Source organism: Lemur catta, chromosome 4, assembly GCF_020740605.2.
Source record: "Lemur catta isolate mLemCat1 chromosome 4, mLemCat1.pri, whole genome shotgun sequence".
NCBI classification, from domain to species: domain Eukaryota; kingdom Metazoa; phylum Chordata; class Mammalia; order Primates; family Lemuridae; genus Lemur; species Lemur catta.
Window position 1 is genome coordinate 48,649,927 of NC_059131.1, and position 18,903 is coordinate 48,668,829.

An 18,903-nucleotide genomic window follows, 5' to 3' on the forward strand; every position below is an offset into this window, starting at 1 on the left:
TTATTATATTAATCCTCACATCGCAAGGTAACAGGTCCCATGATTGTCCTTATTTACAAATCAAGAAACTGAAGCTAAGGAATATTAAGAATGTGCCCATATTCCAACTTCTCACTGTTATCCTCTATCTATACTATCCCTCCACAGCAGTATCTCCTTTCTTATCCAATACCTCTAGAAAAGAACTCCCTATCTCCTGAAGCAGTTAATTTCACAGTATGATGGTGAAGGGCATGGACTTTGAAGTCAGAAGAACCCAAGTTAGAATTCTGGTCTGCTATAAATGGTATGTGATTACTGAGCAAGTTACCTAATCTAAGTGTCTTCATTTATAAAACATAGATAATATAAGCTTACATACTGGGATGTGAGGATTAAATATGATCATGTTCATAAAGCCCTTAGGTTTTTTTTTTTTTAATTTCAGCTCATTATGGGGGTACAAAAGTTCAGGTTATATATATTGCCCATGCCCCCCCATCCCCCCGAGTCTGAGCTTCAAGCATGTCCATTCCCCAGACAGTGCACATCGCACTCATCACGTAGGTATGCACCCATCCCCTCCCCCCACCCCCATCCCCCCCAGTCAGAACTTCAAGCGTGTCCATTCCCCAGACAGTGCGCATCGCACTCATCATGTAGTTATACACCCATCCCTTCCCCCCAGCCCCCACCTCTGTCTGATACCCAATTGGTGTTATTCCCAAATGTGCGCTTAGGTGATGATCAGGGAAACCAGTTTGCTGGTGAGTACATGTGGTGCTTATTTTTCCATTCTTGGGATACTTCACTTAATAGAATGGGTTCCAACTCTCTCCAGGAGAACCAAAGAGATGCCATATCACCGTTATTTCTTATAGCTGAGTAATATTCCATGGTATACATATACCACATTTTGCTAATCCATTCATGAATTGATGGGCATTTGGGTTGTTTCCACATCTTTGCAATTGTGAATTGTGCTGCTATAAACATTCGGGTGCAGGTGTCTTTTTTATAGAATGACTTTTGTTCTTCTGGGTAGATGCCCAATAATGGGATTGCTGGATCGAATCATAAAGCCCTTAGCTTTAAGCAGCATATATTAAATAGTAGCCACTCACATAATAAAAATACCTCATATATATGTGTGTATATATATACATATAAGAATGCATGTAATCATCATTAGGTAAAAAAGAAATTAAAATCAAAGTAGATGGGGACAGAATATATGAGAACTCTCTGTACTTTCTGCTTAATTTTGCTGTGAACCTAAAACTGCTCTAAAAATAAAGCTTATTAATTATAAAAAAATGAACAAAGAATTAACCAAGAATTTCATACATTAAAAAATTTAAGCAACAAGGTACCAAATTTCACCTATTTGTCAGTGCTTTAAGAATTGATTATTTCTACTATAGGTATACTGAGATGAATAATTTCACAAAAATAGTGACAGAAATATTAGATACTACATATTAAGCTTCTTTAAAATTTTAATAACTTCTGACTCAGTAATTACACTTACAGGAATTTATTATCAGGAAATACTCAGATAAATGTGCAAAAGTATGAAATATATATGTATGTGATACACATATCATATATATGTGTTTATTGCAGTATTGTTTGTAGTACCAAAAAATTGGCAATAGTCCATATGGATATATAGGAGGATGGTTGAATAAATTATGTGGTACATCCTTATAATGCATGATGTAGATCTATGTTTATTAACATGAAAAGAGGGCCATGATATTTATGTTGTGAAAATACCATGTGTTACCTCTACAATCAGAAAGCTATTTTTGTTTTGGAAAAAATACAGCTTAGTATTCTAAAAAACTATAACGGCTGTGTACAGTCTGTGGATCAGGAAAACTTGAATTAATGGGAGGGGGACTTTAGGTTTAAACAATTTTTATTTATAAAGCCTACAAACCAAAAGACAAATACACATCCTTGCATTGAAATAACCACATGATCAGAATGTTCATTAAAGAATTTACCAAAGTAAGTTCTTTTTTTCAACCATCTGAACACTGCTGAGGCCCATAAACAATGTGATCTCTGAGAAAAGCTAATATTTGTTACCTCCCTATGATTTAGACAGATGATCCTCAGTTCTCCAGGTACTGACAAAACTCAAATACCTTTTTCTATAAAATGTAGTGAGATAGATAATAAGGATGAGAATCTACAGCAAGCTGAATATTTTATTATTTGACCATGCTTATCTGTGGGGAGGAAAAAGGAAGAGGGGAGAATTCAAAACATAAGAAATTAGTGGTGCTTATCCTTGTCTCCTCTAGAAGACAGATGCCTGAGAGCACTTACTATAATTAGAGACAAGGTTATATCATATATTCATGGTTTTTTGAGTTCTGTTAAGTTTAAATATGTAGTAAAAGTGTAAAGGATTATTAAGGTTGTGTCTACACTGTATCAAACACAATATAATGAAACACAAATATATTTCACATAAGGTAGATAAATTCTGCAGCTTACTTGACATTCATATTTTACATATTATGATATTTCCTTGAGCTATGAGATCCACAGATGTAATAAATCTGCCTAATAAAGTCTTGATTATATTTTCCCTTTATGTTTCTTTTCAGACCTCAGCAAAGGAGAATATCTAACAAAACAGAATTTCTCCTAAATTTTATGAAGTATTCATGAGTGTCAACAGCCAAGAATCATTATCTCTCTTAATAGCTGCAATTTATACACACTATGTATCTGCTACATGGTGAAACATCTTTGATTTTTATCATGTTGGTAAAGGCTGTCTTTGTCCCACAGTTTTAATACAGCTATGGCTTTGTAACAGAAGTGTCTATGGTCATCTCTAGTACATGCCAATTTCTGCCAGGTGCTATGCTCAAATGTACTTAAAGGACAGTTATTTAATACAGTGAATTTAAGCACGTCTTAGTGTCTTTTAATACCTCTCATCTGCCAAACTAAAGAGAGCCAGACTCTCTGACAAGAGGCATGATGAGGCTATCAGCAGGGGGCTGTCTGGGGTTTGAGATCAACTGTCCTGATCAGGAGTCTGTTGGGTCTGCAGACACAGCTCACTCACTTATAAAAGTGGTCTTTTACCCAGGCCTAATTCACTCAGTGAATAAGAGTGACAGAGAAGACAGTGAGAGTAACAAACAGTTCTGAACAGACCACTCAACAAGAATTTAGGTAGAAAATAAATTTTGTACAGCATAAATGAAAGGAATAACTAATGACTAGGGTGAAGAAAAGTTTTAAGATTCATCCATTCAATGTCATGCCTAGTAAGCAGACTACCCTCACTCTTACCTCCATCCCTTCAATGAATCCCATCTGTTTCTCTCACATTAGACAAAAGACAGTTGTTAAGGCCAGCACAGCTTTGCAAATGGAACACAGTGGGTATTAGGGTAGTTTTTCAAATAATCATGATTTTCCTTTTAACACTGTAGTTTTTACGCATTTTGATTTTTAGACAGAATATCATTTAGAACATGAGCAACATAAGCAAAATCTGAGGACTTATTTCACTGGTATTATTATTATCTATAGGGAGGCATCCAGATTGCCAGATGTAACAGTTTGGATGCTCTGGGCCATTAGAAATATTGAGCATTTTTTTCTTATGTTCATTGGCCATTTGGTCTATCTTCTTGTGAACAGTTTCTGTCCATCTCTTTTGTCCACTCCTTAATGGACAAAATGTTTGATGTTTAATGCTTAATGTTTGATTTTTTTTCTTGCTGATTTGCTTGAATTTTTGTAGATTCTGGTTATTATCCCTTTATTAGATGCATAGCACGCAACTATTTTCTCCCATTCTGTATGTTGTCTATGCACTCTATTGATTGTTTCCTTGGCTGTGCAAAAGCTTTTTAATTTAATCAGGTCCCATTGATTTGTTTTTGTTTTTGCTGTGATTGCCTTTGGGGTCTTCTTCATAAATTCTTTGCCTAAGCTGATATCTATAAGTTTTTCCAACATTTTCTTCTAGAATATTTATAGTTTCATGCCTTAGGTTTAAGTCTGGTATCCATCTTCAATTAATTTTTGTGAGTGGTGAGAGGTAAGGATCCTGTTTCAGTCTTTTATATATGGCCATCCAATTTTCCCACCACCATTTATTGAATAGGAATTTTTCCCCCCCTGTATGTTTTTGTCTGCTTTGTCAAAGATCAGATGGCAATATGACGATGATTTTATATCTGGGTTCTCTGTTCTAATCCATAGATCTATATCTTTGTTCTTGTGCAAGTACCATGCTGTTTTGGTTACTATAGGCTTGTAGTATAGCCTAAAGTCTGGTAAATTGATGCCTCCCAATTTGCTCTTTTTTGCTTAAAGTTGTTTTGGCTATTCGGGCTCTTTTGTGGTTCCATACACAGCATAGAATTATGTTTTCTAGATCTGCAAAAATGACATTGGCATTTTAATGAGGATTGCATTGAATCTGTAAATCACTTTGGATAGTATAGACATTTTAATAATGTTGATTCTGCTGATCCATGAGCATGATATGTTTTTCCATTTGTTCACACCTTCTGCGATTTCTTTCCTCAGTGTTTGCTAGTTCATCCTGTAGAAGTCTTTCACCTCCTTGATTAAATATATTACTAGGTATATTATTTTCTTTGTTGGTACTGTGAAAGGTATTGAGTCTTTGATTCAATTCTCAGTTTCACTGTTGTTGGTATACAGGAATGCTACTGATTTGTGCCCATTGATTTTATAACCTAGACTTTGCTGAATTTATTTATCAACTCCAGGAGTCTCTTGGTGGAGTCTTTGGGGTTTTCTAGATATAAATAAGATTATATTATCAGCAAAGAGTGAGAGTTTGACCTTTCCTTTCCCCAGGTACCCTTGATTTCGTTCCCTTGTCTGATTGCTCTGACTAGGAGTTCTTGCACTATGCTGAACAAGAGTGGTGACAGTAGGCAACCTTGTCTGGTTCCAGTTCTGAGCAGAAATGCTTTCATTTCTTCCCCATTCAGTTGGATGCTGGCTGTGGGTTTGTCATATATGGCTTTTATCATTTTGAGGTATGTTCCACCTATGCCTATTTTGTTAAGAGTTCTTATCATAAGAGTGCAGATTGCTTGGAAAACAATCATAAGCCAAAAAAAAAAGGGGGGGGCAGAATTTTGTCAAATGCTTTTTCTGCATCTATTGAGAGGATCACAAGGTCTTTGTTTTTGCTTCTATTTATGTGGTGAATCACATTTATAGATTTGTGTATGGTGAACCATCCTTGCATCTCTGGGATGAAGCCTCCTTGGTTGGGGTGGATTATTTGTTTGATGTGCAGCTGAATTCAGTTTGCTAGGATTTTACTGAGAATTTTCGCATCTATACTCATAAGGGATATTGGTCTGTAGTTTTCTTTTTTGTTGTTGTTGTTGTTGTAACCTGTCCTGGCTTTGGTATCAATGTAATATTGGCTTCATATAAAAAGTCAGGGAGGATTCCTTCCTTCTCGATGTTATGAAATAATTCAAGCAGTATAGGTACCAGTTCTTTATAGGTCTGGTAAAATTTGCACGTGAAACCATCTGGTTCAGGACTTTTCTTTGTTGGAATATTTTTACTGCTGCTTGAATTTCAGTCCTTGATATTGGTCTGCTCAGGAGTTCTCTTTCTTCTTGATTTAGCCTAGGGAGGTTCTGTGTTTCCAAGAATTTATATACTTCCTCAATGTTTTCAAGTTTATGTACATAGAGATTTTTATAGTATCCACAGATGATATTTTGTATTTCCATGGTATCAGTTGTAATATTTCCTTTTTCCTTTCTGATTGAGCTTATTAGGGTCCTTTCTTTTCTGTTTGTGGTTAATCTAGCAAGAGGTCTATCAATTTTGTTTACCTTTTCAGAGAACCAACTTTTTGTTTCATTAATCTTCTGCATAATTCTTTTATTCTCAATTTCATTTAGTTCTGCTTTGATGTTGGTTATCTTCTGCTGGGTTTGGGATTGGTTTACTCCTCTTTTTCCAGTTCCTTGAGATGATTCATTAGATTGTTGATTTGTGATTTTTCTGTCTTTTGGATGTGGGCATTTAAGGCTATAAGTTTTCCTCTCAGGATTGCTTTTGCTGTATCCCTAGATTTTGATAACTTGTATCCCCATTATCATGTAGTTCAAAGAATTTTTCATTTTCCATCTTTATCTCCTCCTTGATCCAACTATTATTCAGCAATGGGTTGTTTAGTTTCCACAACTTTGTGTAGAGAAGAGTGTTTCTGTTGGAATTGATTTCTAATTTTATTCCACTGTGGTCTGAGAAGGTACATGGTATAATTTCTATTTTTTTTAATTTGTTGAGGCATGTTTTGTGGCCTAAGATGTGATCAGTCTTAGAGAATGTTCCATGAACTGATGAGAAAAATGTATATATATTCAGTAGTTTGGGGGCAAATGTTCTAGAAATGTCTGTTAGGCCCATTTGTTCTAGAGTTCTGTTTCAGTCCACTGTTTCTTTGTTTATTTTCTGTTTGGAGGATCTATCCAGTTCTGTCAGTGGAGTGTTAAAGTCCCTGGCTATTATGGTGCTGCTGTTTATCATTTTGTTTAGATAGAGTACGATTTGCTTTATAAATCTGGATACTCCTGTGTTAGGTGCATAAATATTTAGCATTGTTAAGTCTTCTTGTTGAATTGTTCCTTTCACCATTATACAGTGATGAGCTTTGTCTTTCTTTTTTTTTTGTCGATTTGAAGTCTACATTATCTGATATCGGAATGGCTACACCAGCTTTCTTTTGGTTTCCATTTGCATGGAATATGTTTTCCATCCTTTAACCTTGAGTGTAAATGAGTCCTTGTGGGTTAGATGTGTTTCCTGGAGACAAACGATATTTGGCTTGTATTTTTTTTTTATATGCTCAGCAAGCTATGTCTCTGCCATTAACATTTATTGAAAAAATTGATATGTGGGGTGGATTTCTATTCATGCTGTTGGGTAGACCCCTATTGGTTTTTTGTTTGTTTGTTTGTTTGTTTGTTTGTTTTTTACCTCGAGCTATTATGGTATCTAGGCTCTGAACTTTAGCTCTGGATAAAATTACACTGGTGGGTGCCTATCATCTATTGTACTGATCAGCGTATAATGCAGTTTTGAGTCTTTCCTGCAGGGTAGGTCTGATCTTTGCAAATTCCCTCAGCAAGTGCTTGTCTGAGAAAGTCTTTATTTCTCCCTCATACAAGAAACTTAGTTTTGCAGGATACAAAATTCTAGGCTGGCCATTATTCTGTTTTAGAAGACTGAAGATGGGTTCCCAGTTCCTTCTGGTTTGTAAGGTTTCAGTTGAGAAGTCTGTAGTCAGTCTGACAGGTTTTCTTTTATAAGTTACCTGCTGTTTTCACCTTACTGCTAGTAGGAGTGCCTCTTTCATGTTTATTTTGGTAAGCCAGCTGACTATGTCATGGTGATTGCCTCTTTACGATGAATCTCCTAGGGGTCCTATGTACTTCTTGTACCTGGATATCCAGATTTCTAGCAAGGCCATGGAAATTTTCCTCAATTATTCCCTCAAATAAATTATCCAACTCTTGTGTATTTTCTTCTTCACTCTGAGGGATGCCTATGATTCTTATGTTTGGCCTCTACATAATTCCATGGCTCTTGTAGGTTTTGTTTGTTCCTCTTAGTTGTCTGTACTTTCTCTTTGACTGACTTGTTTAATCCCAAGGTGTCGTCAAGCTCTGAGATTCTTTCTTCTGCCTGATCTAGCCTATTCTTAAGGCTCTCCACTGTGTTTTGTATTTCCTTGAATGAATTTTTCATTTCTGGAAGTTCTGTTTGATTTTCTTTAATAATTTAATTTCTTTAGTGAATTTTTCATTCATTTCCTGCATTGCTTTTGTGCTTTCTTTGTGTTTGGTTTCTATTTTCTCTTGTATTTCATCGAGCTTCCTTACAATCCATATTTGAAATTCTTCATCTGTCATTTCACTCTTTTCATTTTGGTTGGTATCCATTGGTAAGGAGTTATTGTTTTCTTGTGAGGGTGTCCTTCCACTCTGATTTTTCATGTTTCCACAGTTCTTTTACTGGTTCCTTCTCACCCAGCCTCTCAGTTGAGATCTGGGGGGACTAGGGCTGTCTTATGGGCCTGTCTCCAGCTCCCCAAAGATCAATCCCTGAGCATACCAGGAAGAGAGGTGCTGGTCCTGAGTTGCCTATGGGGTGTTCCAGCAGGTTTGATGAAACTCTCAGGTTACATCTGACCTGCTATCTTCACTTCTTCCCAACTTGTGTAGTGAGTTAAGTTCCCTAGCTTAATCTCCAAGATGATGGGTGGTACTTATAAGTATAAATCAGCTGCTCCCTGTTTACTTGAGTTGGAAGGCGCTATGCTTAGCTATGGTTGGTTTACCCTGTCACTGACTGAAGTTTGTGTGGAAAACCCAGCTGCTCAGATGGTCTTTTGTGCCCGTGGTAAGCTCTGGTCCCCCACGTGGAGCACACAAATGCCCCAAGCTTTAGGAGGCACCCTGTAGCTCCCAGGTGGTTGCTTAATCTCTACTCCTGGTGAGGGGAGGAGCAAGTCAAATTGCGGCTGGATTGTGAGAGCCTGAGAGGCTTTGCAAAGCGTCAGTGGGGCTCAGAGGTTGCTTATCTGGCCACTAGGGGGAACCACTGGCATGAAGTTCAGGGTAATCTCTCCAAGCTGGGAAGGCTTTTCCTGAGGGAAGGGCCTAATTGCTTGAGTCCTAAGGCCTCGGACCAGGCTCTTTCTGGCTTTGTCCACTAGTGTAGGCTTCTCTGTGGGGTGGGGTGAGATTCTTATCTCCCTGAAACCCCACAGCACTCTTCAATCAGAAGAGTCCACGTGGGTTTCCTCACCACCTGAGACCAGCCTGGAACTACCCCTCAGTCCATGTGTCTGACCCACTAGCATGCATCTGCATGGAGCACTGGCAGGTAGGGAGGTCCTCAATTGTGCATGCTATTCTACCAGAAGACCCCAAGGACAGAGAGGTAGGTCTCTCTGTCTGCCAGGGGTATGCTCCTGCCAGGGAGAAGCGGCTGTTCATGAGTTTCAGGGCTCAAGCTGCCCTGAAACTCCCTATTGTAATGATTGGGGGAAGGGGCTGCTGCTCCCATTCAGCGGGCACACCTGGGGGCATTCGGTTGTCATGGGAACCAGGGGCTAGGCTAATTCACTCTGAATGCCATGCCCCTATCCAATATGGCAATCCTCCAGCAGGGGTGGGAGCTGGGCACGTTCACAGATCCTTGTTCCTCAGTGCCCCTCCACACTCTCCCATTGGATATGTCCATGAGGACTTCCTTGCTACCCACCTCTGGGACCAGGATCTCTCCCCTGTGTCTCCCTGCACCACTCTTGTGTCCAGGAGGCACTGGGTCCAACCCACTTGTCTAAACCATCAGTGCATGATCCTGCCAAATGCCAGTAGCAGGAAGGTCACAAATTGCATGGCCTGCTCTCAGTGGGGGGCTCAGCTGGGAGTGCACACCCGCTGCAGAGAAGTAGCCATTCATGTGCTTTTCGGTTCAGAGTATTCTCAGGGTTGCGATGGTGGAGAGGGGCCACAACTACTAGCCAGCCTGAGCTAAAATTACTTTCTCTGATACCGTGACTGGAGGAGGTGCAGAGGAGGCAGTGTTTAGGTGTAAGAAAGCTGGCACTCTGGTCCCTCTTGGCACTCTCCTGTGAGATGTCCCTTTTTAACACCCGAACTCCTGGTTTGCTGGTTCACCTCACTGTTCCTATTTAGCCACTGTGCCTCGGCTCATGGAGGGCAGAAGCACCTCCAATATGTTTTGTGTCCCATTTTTTACCTACATTACCTAGGTGGGGGAGGAGACGCCCCCCCTTACCCTTTCACTGGGCTCCAGGCCTCTCTGGGTTTGGTCTGCACTGCTATCTTCTCTCTATCTTCTTCTTTCTCAGCTTCATCGTTTTTCTCAGTTGGGTCCCTGGATGTCTCTGTTGTCTCTCCCTGTAATCCACGCCTGGGCTGCAACTGCCCACTCTCCTCAGTCCAATATACTACCTTCCAGCCAGGACGATCTGACAGGTGATATCTCTAGTCAGCCATCTTGGCTGCTCCCTTCTTCATCTTTAATTTTAAAATTCCCTATGATGATCTTTACTGTTTAGGACTTATCCCATTGTCTAATAACTTTTTTTAGTATTAAAATAATGACTATCCAAAGGACAGGTAGTAATGCAATTCTAGTATGTCACAAATACAAAAAGGTCTTTGGCCTGTTTCTCTTCCCCTGAGCAGGAGAATTACTTGGCAGCAGATTAAACAAAAGAACGGTTCTAACTTAAGCTATCTCATTTAATTTTTTCTAAACTTATCTTTCTTCATAATGCCATCAAAAGAAGAATTAATAAGTACTCATTATAACTGAAATAGTAGCAAAGCATGCAAAAAAAGAAACATGAAAAAACTAGTGTATCCCAAGGGAAAACATCTAATTCCAGATTTAACCACACAGAAAAGCTACAGTCTAATAATAATGCTAACAATAATAATAGTTACCTCATCAAAGTACCTCCAAAAAATAATTATAAAACTGTATTTGAGGAAAACCAATGAACAAAAACATTACATACTAGTAGAATATGGGCATATGAAGGCCAGCAGGATGGTTACAAAGTATAATGCTTAAACAAAAACTGAATCACTGCATAAAGTCAGAGGCCAGAGACATAGTGAGACCACTAAGAATATGCTCCCAAAACTTGTTTCAGTCACATTCATCTTTTTGTGTTCTTCAGGGAGAAGGTGAATTCATTAATTTTTCCCAGAAACAAGGAAAGCAAAATAGTAGCAAGAAAGCAAAGAACAAAGTTCTAAGTCCAAATAAATGTAACATCAACCCCAACCCTTTTGGCACATGTACATTCATAGAAGACAACCTCATTCATGTGAACAGTCTTAGAATATGCTAACATCATTCAGGTAAAAAGGCAAGATTCAATTACAGATCATAATCCTTGAAATATTTTAATGTTTCTCAGCTTCTAAAAATACTGTTTTCCAAAGGCTTCACTGCTGGGTAGAGTTCAAAATGCCATCCGATATATAGAAACCTAATTATAGAACATGAATATCTATACAACACGACCTCTCAAATCTTCACCAATCAGAAATTGCCCCCCTCTTTTTGGGCAGTCAAGAATATTTATCAATCAGTCTACTCTTAAGTGGATGACACTTTCCAGTTATTTTGCAAGACAGCATCAAAAACACACATCAAATGACAGACAAATAGTCTTAAGGAAGGAGTAAAGGACAGGGAATCAAGAAAACCACTTCAAGATATAATACCACCAATAACTTGTTATTTGATCTAAGCAAGTCACTAAGCTATGCCTCAGTTTACTCATTTGTAAAATGATAATACTACCTTAACAGGGCTGTTCTGAGAAAAAAAGGAGAGACTATACATCAAAGTCCTTGAAAGAATGAATAGTACTGTAATAGATTATATTATTAGTAAAATTATAACGAAACTCTAAAATCAACTCCTTGATGTAATACTTCCTTTTGGTACATGGAGTTGAACATTCTATTACAAAACATATCATACACAAAAGTATACAAAAATTATATATATACACATACAGCTAAAAAATAATTTTCATGGACCCTGATATATATCACTAATGTGAAGAAACAGAACGTGACTAATACCTTGGAGGCTCCTATGTGCCCGTTCTATCATATTTCTTTTCACTCATTCCAGACTATTCTAAATTTTATGCTAATCAGTTCCTTGCTTTTATTTATAGTACTGCCATAGTTACATGTATCCTGAAACTATCTATGCACCCATTTATCTGCCTTCCTTCCATCCATCCATTCATCTTTTTTACCTTTATATATATGGAATATATATCCTTCAACTTCTATAATATTTTTCTCAGAGTAATTTCTTGACATTATCTAATTTTTCCCATAATCCCTAAGGTAAAGGAATGTATGATATCCATCTGAAGTAGGGAAAACGAGCTACAGTGAAGCTAGAAACTTGCCACATAATATAAGAAGACAATAAACAAATCTTTCTACAGTAATTCTGAAAGTAAAGTAAACCAATGACTGTCTCACAGCTTTATAACACATTCATATTTTTAGCTTCAATTAAAACAAGAACATTTCTCTAGTGCTAGGAGCACAACTCAGTTAATATTTTTATACTGATTTCACATGGCTAGTATTTTTTTCTTTCATATTAAAAGGGAAGAGATATATTAAAAAGTACTGATGATGTAAAAGCCCTAAGTAATATTCAAATATTTCCTTAAAAGGAAAAAAAGAACAAATTAAATAAATAATATAAAAAGATTATTCTTTTAGGAGACGAGCTATTTGGAACTAGCCATATATATTATAGAATATTCTAATTAAAGAAGATGGCTCCTGAAATATGTAATTAGTCTGACACTAATCAATCCAAGATATCATTCACCTGAGCAAGTGGTGGAAGAATCTCCTTGTATATTTGCTGATTTGGTCTCTGTATTCCAATATAGTTGTATCCAGAAGTGGTCTTGTTGGAGCATAGAAGGTTCCAAGGCTTGCCTCAAGCTGTGCTGTGGAATTCAAACATAGCAGCACTAAAACAAGTGAAACTCTTTCAACTACAACAGAGTACTCATGTTTACAGTCAGTCAGGTTTTGCAAACTTGGATGAAATGTGAGCTTGTTGCAGGAAAGATGAAATTAAAATATGACAGCTGGTACAAAAACAAACCTGTGTATAAACTTTCACTTGAGGCAAAGCTGACAATGACTCTGAGCAACAAAAAGCTGTCAAAACTGAAGAAATCCATAATGAACCAACCTCTCACCACAAATGGGTAATTAAAACAGTGACTCATCAAAGTAGCACAGTTTGAACTAGTACTTCCAGTAAAATCAACTCACAGTGTGCTCAACATTTACTTTTTAGCTAAAAGGAGAAAACTAACCTTTTCACATTGGGAATTGAAACCAGTATAGTAGAAACAGTTTTAAAAATAATACAAATAAACATAGCCTTATTGGAGTAAGAATATGTCTATGTTACAATTTTAACAGAACAGTAAAAGTCCCTATATCTTCCCTAAGTCCTGTCCTAAACATCAAGATTCTTGGTTTTATCCACCTGTGAAAGCTAACTCCCTGGGAGAGGAAAGAAGGCTTGGAGAGCAGGTTTTGATAAATTAGAGGAGTAGAAATTGGGGGAAAGGGCACATTTTGCCTATTTCACAGTTTTACCAACACATGCTTATGGAGCTATATTTCTTCCCAGAAAAACCCAGAAGTTAAGTAATTACCATAATGGTGAGCGTATGAGTATGTATGAGAACACTACCGTTCACAGTAAGGCTCCTCTGATTTTTATGCTACTAGCACTGGGTTGAATAAACAATTCCTCATTTAGCAAAACTCTTTAGTTTTAGGCATATGTGGGTTTGAAAGTATTAAATACCTCATCAGCGTAATTGCTATGGACTTGGCTAAGCTGTTAGTAATTTCTTATTTTAATCTCAAATCTAGACACTAAAGTAAGATGAACTTTAGGGGTATTTTCTTTCAAAGCAGCAGTCAATTTAGATTAAAATTGAATACAGCAATGCTATTGTGAAAACAAGCCAGATTGTCTTGCCATTGCTTGTTTTCTTGACAGCATGTTTCGTACATCTGAAATATTCGAACCTACATGGAATACTCCTAACTCCCAGCACAGTTATAGATTCATTAGATAGCCCAGCTTGATGTTTAAGGCAGAAATGAAGATCTCAAAGATAACTACAACACGGCTACAAATAGAAGGACTCACTGGGTTCCACTAATAAAAAGAAAACAAATTACCATGTCAAATTTGTTAGATTCAGATAGAATAAATCTCAACAGAGAAGAACTCTGAATGTTTTAGAAATGTGTTTTGCAGTTACTTGGGGGAAAATGCACATCCTACTTAAAATGTACATATTCTGATAACCCAGCATCATGCAAGCATTTTATTTTAATAGCCTAGCCATACAAGCTTTTTACTTTACAACTCCCCAATATGGTTCCTTGAAAATATCCTTTATTAAGGCAAGAATCTGATAATGCCCATTTGTATGTTCCCTAATAATCTTTCTTATAAAACAATATTTACAACACAAATTCACTAAGGTGCTAGCAATTTTTCAGTGTTCTAAATGAGACACTTATCTTCTCCATTATTTCTTCTTTAAGAGTAAATTTAGGAACTCTGTTGTAGATTGGATATATCATAATGAGCTTTCTTTAGGAACCCTACTTTTTATAATTTTTTTCTTTTAATTTTTTAACATATGTACTGAATCTTGAGAGTATATCAGTACTAAGAAATAATTATTATACTTCAGATAACTCTGCAGGCAGCAATATTTTTAATACCTTATACACTAAAATCTTGGAGTTATACTTTTTTTTTTTTTTTTTTTTGAGACAGAGTCACTTTGTTGCCCGGGCTAGAGTGAGTGCCGTGGCGTCAGCCTAGCTCACAGCAACCTCAGACTCCTGGGCTTAAGCGATCCTACTGCCTCAGCCTCCCTAGTAGCTGGGACTACAGGCATGAGCCACCATGCCCAGCTAATTTTTTTGTATATATATTTTTAGTTGGCCAGATAATTTCTTTCTATTTTTAGTAGAGACGGGGTCTCACTCTTGCTCAGGCTGGTCTCGAACTCCTGACCTCGAGCGATCCACCCGCCTCGGCCTCCCAGAGCTAGGATTACAGGCGTGAGCCACCGCGCCCGGCCTATACTTTTGTTTTTAACACACATTCACTGAATACCTACTGATAGCCAAGCACTGTCACAGGCATTTTTCTTATTGTAGAAATACTGGAATTTCCATAAATAAGTTTGGACTACCTCCAAAAGCACATTCAATTAATATTAAATAAATATTGTGGGCCTACTGTAACTTGTGCCAAGACTCATGATACAGACTTCCTGGAAGGAGCATGTTCTTACTGATTATTATTCTCTAAAATTACTAAAAGGAAAGTTACCTATAGAATTCTTCCAAAGAACTTATTTTGGAAACGTAATAAATTAGAATAAGAAAATCTGTAAAAATACAGGGAAAATAGTAGGAAAGAAAAATTTCCCCAGTAAGACCTTTTGACATACTGCCTATTTTCCTTATCTTATAAATTACCTAGTGACAGTTTCTCACTGGCCATGATTTCTCACCATTAATGTCATTGCTTACCACAAATATGTAAAATAAAGATGCAAATGTTAGAACGTTCAGGTGCATTTTACATTAAGTAAATAAATAATAAAAAATACTAGATAACTGGCAAATATAAAGATTTACTTCATTGTATGTGACATCTTTTTTTCCTTCTTTTTTTTTTTCAAATAGCATTTTACTTCTCTTTTGACAATAAACATCTGAGATCCGTATGGGCAAAATTACTTACTAAGCAAAGGCAGGGAAATCCAAGCAGGCAAAAGGGAAGGGGTATCAGAACTACAAGTGAGAAGAATGGAAACAAGAAGGAGGAGCAGCTCGGGCTACAATTCTGACACATACAAAAAGAGTGAGTGTTAAGAACTATTATCTGGACAGAGGACTTGGGTGTGAGAAAAAAATACTGATGTCTCACATCGGGGAGGGGTAAGGACCTTTGTTTGGAGCCCTTTGTCTACCAGACTCAAGAGAGTATGTGAAATTCTTGATCAAAGTTTGAAATCTGAGCATGTTCCATACATGAGCTTAGACCGAACTGTACAATGACTGCATTGTGAGTTCTAACATAAGCATATACAGAAAAGTTGTTCTTTATGTTGACAAATACTATACAGTAAGTCCCATATGGGAGCAATTATTTGACATCTGATCCTATCAGTTTTAATAGAGAATTAACATTTTTGTCTTTTAATCTCTCACAGCATAACTCAAAAACATCCTCAAAATATAAGTGACTCAATAATATGTATTTCATGTACATACAAAACCTATTTATGAAATATATTTCAAGTCTGACCTTCTGTCTCTGGAGTGAGCTTTTGTCTAAGAAGATGGTTTACAATAGCACTCATGCTGAGAAAGCACTGGGGGCCCAGAGTGTCCCAGTTCATGCTGCTCAGGATGTTTATCGCCTCATAGATCTCATCACAGTGAATGTGCTGGAAGATGATGTCTACCAGGCCCAGCTGTCCTTGAGTGAAGATACCTGTCACAATACATATATGACCAGGTAAATCTTTTAAGATAAAAAGTAAAATAACAGAGAGTTAACTTTTCCATAAACAAAAAAAACAGTAATCATTTCTTGCATAAGTGCTGGAAATGTGGGACCAATACCCTTCTCAAGTAAAATTTGCTGTATCTTGGTACAAAAAACTCACATTTGTTCATCCTTTTATAAAAGAAAATTCACTTTTAATCTTAGAGGACCAAGAGCATAAAACAAAGGTGCAGTGGTGGCATTCTGTTCTGGTTTTATGGTCTTTTAAATATGGCTGATCTCATTTGAAACTAACAACTTCTGTGTATTAAATGACAATAAGCACTAGGGATTTTAAGCAGGGTTTTTTTTTTTTGTTTGTTTTGTTTTTTAATCCTTTAAAAATGGCTGGCTATAAAATCTTTTTTTCAGCCAAAGTTTACTGATTTAAGCATGTCTATAAAAACTTCTCAGTACAAATAACCATAAAAGTAAATGAGAAAATACAACTGAAATTACTTTGTAAGCTATAAAGTATTATAAAATATTACTGTAATTCTTCTATTTAGTACTATCATCATCATCACCTTCATCATTATTTAATTGGAATAGTTACAGACTTCAGGATTTTAAAAAACATATTAATTCATGAGAAAGATGCTAAAATTCTTCATACTAACTTCAAGTCACATCAAAATGAATACTTGCGCTATATCTAACAGGACTGAACATGACAGGGAATCTAGGGAATTGCCCTGACTATACTAAGCAGTAAAACTTTACTATTCCTTTTGTGTTGGTAGAATCAAAGAATGTGACAGTCCAAAAGCCTTCATGAGCCTGCAGTCAAGCCCTGGAAGTCCTCATAAATCAGGGTGGCTCCCTGGCAGTAGATATTAATGCATAGAAACTTTGCAGGAAACCAAAAATATCTCATTCTATCTATACCCCAAGCAACACTTCTACTAGTAGCAAGAGAAAGAACTGATCTATTGAGAAGAAAAGCTAACATATAATCATAATCAAATAGTTCAAATGTGATAAAGAGAAAACCTTAAAAAGCAACCATAGGAAAAAAAGATACAGGATATACACAGAAACCAAGATATAAATGATTGCAGATTCTGCATGTGAAATTATGTAAGGCAGATAGAAACAACAAGATATTTTTTAAGTGTTGAAAGATAAAAATAAATTAACCTAGAATTCTAAATCCTTATAATAAAGGGTCCAAAACTCACGAAGAAACATACCAATCCTTAAATGTATCTAATAACAGAGCTCTGAAACAAAAAAGCAGAAACTGACAGAAGTAGGAGAAAAAGTCAAATCTATAATTATAGTTGGAGATTTCAGCACTTTTTTTTCCCTAATCAAGATAGCATGTAAGCAGAAAATCAATAAAAATAGGAAATACTTGAAAAACATTATCAATAAATATGACCTAATTGACATTTATAAAACACTTCCCCCAACAACAGCAGAATACACATTCTTTTTAAGCGCACATATAACATTAGCCAAGATAGAGCATATTGTGGGTAATAAAAATAAGCCTCAATATATTTAAAAGTTTTGAAATCATACAGAGTAGGGTCTCTGACCACAATGGAATTAAATTAGATATCAATAACGAAAGAGTATCTGGAAAATACCAAAATATTTGGAAGTTAAGCAACATTCTTCTAAATAACCTACAGGTCAAAGAAAATTATCACAAAATATATTAGAAAACACTTTGAATTAAATTAAAATAATATAACACATCAAAATTTGTGAGTATAAGCAGTGCTTAGAGGAAAATTTCTAGCTTTAAATGTTTTAATTAGAAAAGAAAAAAAAAAGAAAAGAAAAGAAGAAAGGTCTAAAATCAACAATCCAGTCTTCCATATTAAGAACCTATGGCACTCTAGCCCAGGCAACAGAGTGAGACTTTGTCTAAAAAAAAAAAGAACCTAGGGAAAGAAGATCAAATTAGACCCAAAGTAAATAGAATGAAGGAAAAACTAAAGATAATGAATACGAAATAAACAAAAAATACAGAAAACCAATGAACTCAAAAGCTGGTTATTTGAAAAGATCAGTAAAATTGGCAAGCCTTTGCCTAAACTGAGAAAAAAAAGAAAGATGTCCAATTACCAATATCAAGAGTAATCACTACAGAACTATAGACAATTAAAAATGAGTGAATAATATGAGTTTAACTTTTTACAAATAAATATAACTTGAATGAAATAGATTCCCTGAAAGACCCAAACTATCAAAGCTCACTCAGAAAGGAATAGATAATGTGAATGACCCTATATTATTTAGATTTGCAGTTTCTGTTAAAAAACATTTACATACCCACATACATGCATGTGCACACACACACATATGCATGCGCATGCACACACATATACATGCAGCCTTCATGTCCAGATGCCTTCATTGGTGAATTATATCAAATATTAAAAGAAAAAATAATAAAGCCAGGTGTGGTGGTGCATGCCTGTAGTCCCAGCTACTAAGGATCGCTTAAGCCCAGGAGTTTGAGTCCAGCCTGGGCAACATAGCAAGGCTGTCTCTAAAAAATAAATGCATAATTTGAAAAAGAAGAAATAATATAAACTCTATATAATCTAAAATGTAAGAGGAGGGAACACTTCCCATTTCGTGAAGCTAGCATTACAGACACCAAAAATAACAAATAAAAGAAAAAGAAATCTATGAATCAATATTCCC

General features: G+C 36.4%; 1 protein-coding gene across 4 annotated transcripts in view; it reads right to left on the reverse strand.

Annotated features, from left to right (window-relative positions):
• Positions 1-18,903, reverse strand: part of LOC123636962 (WD repeat containing planar cell polarity effector) — a 316,119-nt gene that overhangs the window by 156,948 nt on the left and 140,268 nt on the right. For 3 of the 4 annotated variants that reach the window (XM_045549710.1, XM_045549709.1, XM_045549712.1), the window contains exons 11-12: positions 15,997-16,185; positions 12,451-12,574 (exon numbers count right to left, since the gene is read on the reverse strand). In XM_045549710.1, the coding sequence (XP_045405666.1) occupies positions 12,451-12,574; positions 15,997-16,185 (313 nt within the window). The remainder of the gene's footprint in view (positions 1-12,450; positions 12,575-15,996; positions 16,186-18,903) is intronic. The other variant, XM_045549713.1, reaches the window with a different exon arrangement.